Consider the following 6,599-nt stretch of genomic DNA (forward strand, 5'->3'; position numbering starts at 1 on the left):
GTAGCACCCAGAAGGAAACGTCAGAGACCCTTTAAACTATATATAACAAAAAAAAAAAAAAAAAAAAAAAAAAAAAAAAAAAAAAAAAAAAAAAAAAAAAAAAAAAAAAAAAAAAAAAAAAAAAAAAAAAATAATAATAACCTTCTTTCCACCGGAGTGGTGGTTTTCCTCTTCCTAGAGCTGGATTGTTTACATCCAGTCGGCCGTCATGACCGAGCCTACATAGCCGTTGTCTATTATTTCGCTGAACTATGTCAACTTCGTCCAGTATCTCGTACACTCATCCTTCCATAGAGTGCGATATTCGCCGTTGCCAACGCCGAACCATAAATCTGCCACTGAACGTCTATCTCGAAAACTCCTAACGCAGACTCAACAGATGTTGTTATCGTCCATGCCTCTACACCATATAGCAGGACGGTGATGATGAGTGACTTTTAGAGTTTGCTCTTTGTTCGTYKMGAGAGGACTTTACTTCTCATTTGCCTACTCAGTTCGAAGTAGCATTTGTTGGCAAGATTTGTTTTGCTTTGGAATTCGAAGCTGACGTTGCTGTTGGTGTTGATGCTTGTTCCACAATAGATGAAATTATCTTCGAAGTTGTGACTATCAATAGTGACGAGGGAGCCTAGTCGCGAATGCAATGACTGTTTGTGTGATGACAGGAGATATAACGGCGCAGTTGTTGAGCCCAGTGATATCAATATTATCAGCTGTTTACTATTCAGCTCGAAGTATTTGAATCAGGAGTGGATTGAAGAAGTCAGGTGAGAGAGAGTCGCCTCGCCTGAAACCTTGTTTGGTATCGAACGGCTCGAAGAGGTCCCTCCCGATCCTGATGTAGATTTTAGTATTCCTTAATGTCAGTTTACATAGCCGTATTAGTTTTGCGGAGTTACCAAGTTCAGGCATAGCTGTATAGAGCCAGTTGAGGAAGATAAGGTGTTCGTCGATCTTTCTTTCATGGGTCTTCTCCAATTTTTTCGAAATTTAATTATTTTTATGATACTTTAGTATAAGTTATTTTGATATTCATTCTCACTCTGGGTCCGTATCCAGATCACCTAATCGATCAGACAAAACGTCTCGAATCTGCCAAAAATTTCTTAAACGGCTAATATAAGTTTCACCTTGCTCTTCGGCGAACCAAGGTCTGACTGTTCATATGTTTCAAGTCTGGCGAAAGCTGGATTTGGAGGAACTCGTGTTAAAGGTAATCTCCATTAGTGGTCAGTTTGACAGTTTTTATTTAATCTATAGGCACTGTTGCATGTACTTGAGATATATTCGGTAATCTGAATATAAGTCGAAACCAGAGCTCTACGAACAGTGAGTTACGGTTAAAGTGCATGAGGTTAAAGCTCTCACTTTTCACTCACAAACAGTGTTTAATTTAACTCACTTTTCAAACCACCCTCGTATACAGTATATTTGTACAAAAATGTCTGTGTGCAGGTGTGTCCTATATATATGGCAATGTCATTCATTCATTTCTAAAACTGTTGGTGCATTTTTACTCAATATGAACGAGTACGAGTATTTAACCGTATAAAAGCGTACAAAGCTAGATTTGCATATTTACTTTGTGGTTTAGTGAACCCGACGCCTTCGAGTGCAATAAATACGATTTTGTGGTCACAATGGAAAGTCAAAACAAGTTTTCACTTTTATTTGCGCATTTGTTTGGATACCGAGTAGCGCTAATGAATTTCCACGTTACAGATATAATAGTAGATATATACTATTTTAACAGAGTGTATGTATGTGTAAGTAATTGCAATAAATATTTTGTTTCCATACTTACAAAGAAGAGGAAGTTGAAAAGGCATAGCAGATATTTGGCCAGCCAGACGCCACAATCGGAACCCATTTTGGCAGCTTTTATGTTGTGATTGAGCGTTGAAAATGTGTAAGCTGCAAGAAAGACAATGAAATGAAGGTAAATAAAATGCAGTTAAACAAATAAATAAACAAACGGAGTAATAAATTCAAGTCATTGTATCAAATAATAGTGAACCAATGAATACTGATTATTTCTTCCTTCCTCACTTTAATAAAAAAAAAAACAAGTAAGGAAGGGCTAAGTTCGGGTGTCACCGAACATTTTATACTCTCGCATGATAAAGTGATAATCGAGATTTCAGGCGTGGTTGTGAACCGATTTCACCCATATTTGGTACATGTCATCACGGTGTTAAGAAAATATTATATACCAAATTTCATTGAAATCGGTTGAGTACTTCCTGAGATATGGTTTTTGGTCCATAAGTGGGCGACGCCACGCCCATTTTCAATTTTTAAAGAAAGCCTGAGTGCAGCTTCTTTCTGATATTCTTCCGTAAAATTTAGTGTTTCTGACATTTTTTGTTAGTCGGTTAACGCACTTTTAGTGATTTCCAATATAACCTTTGTATGGGAGGTGGGCGTGGTTATTCTCTGAATTCTTCCATTTTTGAACTGTATATGGAAATGCCTAAAAGAAACGACTCTATACAGTTTGGTTGACATAGCTATAGTAGTTTTCGAGATATGTACAAAAAAGTTAGTAGGGGCCGGGGCCACGCCCACTTTTCCAAAAAAAAATTACGTCCAAATATGCCCCTCCCTAGTGCGATCCTTTGTGCCAAATTTTATTTTAATATCTTTATTTACGGCTTAGTTATGACATTTTATAGGTTTTCGCCATTTGTGGGCGTGGCAGTGGGCCGATTTTGCCCATCTTCGAACTTAACTTTCTTATGCAGCCAAGAAATACATGTACCAAGTTTCATCATGATATCTCAATTTTTACTCAAGTTACAGCTTGGACGGACAGACAGACATCCGGATTTCAACTCTACTCGTCACCCTGATCACTTTGGTATATATAACCCTATATCTGACTCTTAGTTTTAGGACTTACAAACAACCGTTATGTGAACAAAACTATAATACTCTCTTTAGCAACTTTGTTGCGAGAGTATAAAAACAGGGACAAGTAAAAACGTTAACTTTGGTTGCACCGTATAAAAAGATCTTTATCATATTTTTATCGGTCAGCTTGAATGACAGCTACATATATGCTATAGGAAACCGATCTATATAGTTTATCCTGAAATTATTCCGCTACTTTAGATGATAAGCCAAATTTCGTGAGGATATCTTGTTTAATAAAATGATTTTGATAAACCTCACAATCTGCGCCAACTACTGTGGGAAAAGTCTTTTCAACATCGCATATAAGGTTCTATAGAGCGTATTGTGTGAAAGATGAAAGCCCACCGTTATCAGTGTGGCATTAGGCCTGGAAAATCAATAACTCACCAATATTCACCATGCGCCCACTCTTCGTCGGTTTCAAATCTGATTTTGACAGCACGAAAATGAACGGCCTTTATCATTGCCGCATTGCCTGAATTTGGTATCCCCCCAAAACTAATAAGGATGTGTATGATGTAGATTGAGCAATAACAAAATCTTCATCAGTATCGGGAAGGCCCTCTCCGTGTCGTTCGATACAAAACGAGGTTTCTGACAAGGCGACTCAGTGAATTAAAATACAGCGGCTATGCTGGCTAGGTCATGTTGTTCGAATGGATGAAAAATAGTACTTGCCGGGGGAAGCAAACAAGACCTCCACTGACTGCCGTTCTGTAGTTAACTCGGCTATAATCGCGTAAATGATGTCTACTAACATTTTTTAAACGTTATAGATAATTTTCCACTAAAACGAGTATGCTACCACTAGATTATATATTATAATCCTTTCTTACACTGTAAGACATCTGAGCCGGCATTTGGTATATCTGTAGTTTTCTAGGGCAGTTTTTGTTGTTATATTAACTATATAAAACTTTTTATCTTATCCTGCGCTGCGGTTACCTCAGCCCGAATGTCGTGGGAACGGATTGTCGAATTGCACGTAATTCGCTTTCTATTCAACCAGATTTCAAGATGGGTTGCTAATTCGACTTATCGCAGATAACAGCAATTCTGCGATGAATGAAAATGTTCATAAAAAGCGCAGCCAATCAGAGATCGATAAAAATATGTATTTAGGTTAATCTACTTAACACTTCACTTTAAAAATCCTGTTAGAAATCTTGTATTTACCGTTGAACCAAAAGGGATTAGGCTCGATCGGATAACTATAGCAAAGAAATTAATCAATGCAACAAAAATATCGAACAAAATAGACATACTTTTGGTCAACCGACTAATGCTTTACCAGCATATTCCAAAAATATTTATAAAAGTTTCAAAAATGCATTACATAATTCTAAAGCCAAGATGCTCTTTAGAGGAATCAGGACGAATATGAGAAGCAGGTCTAGTATTTTAAAATGACATCAGCGTGATCAAGAGCCTTGCATAATTAAATAACTCAAATCATGGGTATATTGTGGGCGTTATAATCGATGAGCGGATATAAATACGGATTCCGTTCTTCCTTATTCTGTGACACACGCATCGATAACAAGAGTCATTTGATTGAACCCACCTGACAACCTTTCAGCATCACCTTGGCAGCTGACGTCCATTTGCTAAGAATCACATCAACATATCAGATCAACTAACACTAATAATCATTCACAAATGTATCATTACAATAAAATTAGCGAGGAGCAAATCCAATTACCGAGCCCGGGTGTGGTGTCTTTGGAAGATATCCAAAACTTGTCAAAGCTACTTTTAGCATAATCAAAAGAGCATACAAAGTTATTAGTGGCTCAGTTATTGACAAAGCATATACATATATGTATGTATATTAGGGTGATCAACAAAAAAAAAAAAAAAAAAACTTTTTCCTAGACACCTCTAAGGAAGCCTCTCCTAGAATGAGTTCTTAATTGTAACAGGAAGGTCCTCCTACTTCAAATTTTCTATTTTTTCTTGTTATCATATAGAAAACTTTATCCAACTACTTCAAAAAATATCTTGTTCCTTAGATTTTATAGGAAATTGAATGATCTACAAAAAGGTCTGTACGATTTTTTCATAAACCCAACCGTTTAAAAGATATTAACGGTTGAAGTTAGATTATTTTTTATTTCCTATGAATTTTATAACTTAATGAACTAAAATCATTATGAATGATGAAACTCATATTTGTAGGAAATTTACTGCTCTATTTAAATGGTATCATATGATTTTTCGATTAAGTTAAGCGTTTATGAGATATTCATCGTTAAACATCAATGCAAAAAAAAAAGAAAATAAAATTTTTTTCGTTTGGTACTCTGAAAAATAGTTTCACATACACCTCTCTGAAAGCCTCTCCAAAAACCTATGAATTTCATCATTCATAATAATTTAGTTTATTGACTTATAAAATTCATAAGAAATAAAAAATTTTCCCAAAAATAGTCAAACTTTAACTGTTAATATAATATCTTTTAAACGGTTGGGTTTACGAAAAAATTGTATAGATCTTTTTTGCAGAGCATATAATTTCCTACAAAATCTAAGGAACAAGATATTGTTTCAAGTTGGAAGCGAGATATAACATTTTCTACATGATAACAAGAAAAAATAGAAAATTGTAAGTAGGAGAACAATTAAGAACTCATTCTTGGAGAGGCTTCCTTAGAGGTGTCTAGGAACCTATTTTTCAGAGTACCAAACGAAAAAAAATTTTTTTTTTTGAATCACCCTAATGTATATATGTATATTATATTATATAATATTTGTAGGTATAACTAATTTGGGTGTTGATTTTTAAAGTTTCGGTTATTAAATGCTCAGCGAGTTATTAGTCAAAATATGTCAGGCATGACATTCGTTTTAGTATTATACTTTCTAATTAGCGACAGCAAACGATATTCATTATGCTGGGTTATGCGAATAACTTGAACACTGTTTACATACTTACATATTAATGGGTACAAGGGCTTTTTGATAAATCGTTTATGTTTTCAATGTTATGTTTAATGATTCGAAAATTGGATCTGTCAATAGCCGTATGCGTATTTATTTTAATAAATCTTTTTAGTTTTTGCCTAACTGCATCTTTATATCTAAAGCTTCATGCTAGAATGTGACGTTGAATTGACTGGCATTGACACGGTTTATATTTACCAAAAATGTTAACTAAAATATTATTAACCAAGATATTAACCAAATGTTAAGAAAAATATGTTGAGTTGCTTATAAGAGATGTTGAGACCTTCTGTTATCTCTCAAATGTCAACAGGAAGATTTTCAAGCACTGCGGATCTTAGCTCAAAGGGAAGGCGGAAGGGAGAGCGCTTTATCAGCACCTTTCAATCGAGTTTTGTTTCAGACTGTCTGACCACTGCAGTGTCTTTCAAGCAGAAGTGGCAGGCATTAAGGTAGCAGCAGATGTACTTCTTCAAAGACTGTGGAGAGTCGATTCGGAGCGTTCGCAGCAACTCGGACTGACGTATGAAACGACTTAGTGCAATTTATGTCGATGTCTTGAAATCAAAGCGTACACAATAGAGCTCGGATAAGAACTGAAACCGCTCCACCTTCCCAAGTGACATTGCTTCGCTCTATGGGCTCCAGAAAAGTTCCAAGAAGATCGGACGTTTTCGAGCCAAATTTTGTTCAGCGATGAGGCCCATTTCTGACTCAATGGATATACATGAACATTGTAT

At 35.7% G+C, this 6,599-nt stretch overlaps 1 protein-coding gene across 1 annotated transcript in view; it reads right to left on the reverse strand.

The window, feature by feature from the left end:
- Positions 1 to 1,908, reverse strand: part of LOC108968360 (CD82 antigen) — a 38,170-nt gene extending 36,262 nt beyond the window's left edge. Inside the window, exon 1 of the mRNA XM_018932347.1 lies at positions 1,805 to 1,908. Coding sequence (XP_018787892.1) covers positions 1,805 to 1,870 — 66 coding nt within the window. The 5' untranslated portion in view covers positions 1,871 to 1,908. The remainder of the gene's footprint in view (positions 1 to 1,804) is intronic.
- Between the last annotated feature and the right edge of the window lie 4,691 nt (positions 1,909 to 6,599).

This window comes from Bactrocera latifrons, unplaced genomic scaffold (genome assembly GCF_001853355.1).
Source record: "Bactrocera latifrons isolate USDA-ARS-PBARC rearing strain unplaced genomic scaffold, ASM185335v1 scaffold_21, whole genome shotgun sequence".
Lineage (NCBI taxonomy): Eukaryota > Metazoa > Arthropoda > Insecta > Diptera > Tephritidae > Bactrocera > Bactrocera latifrons.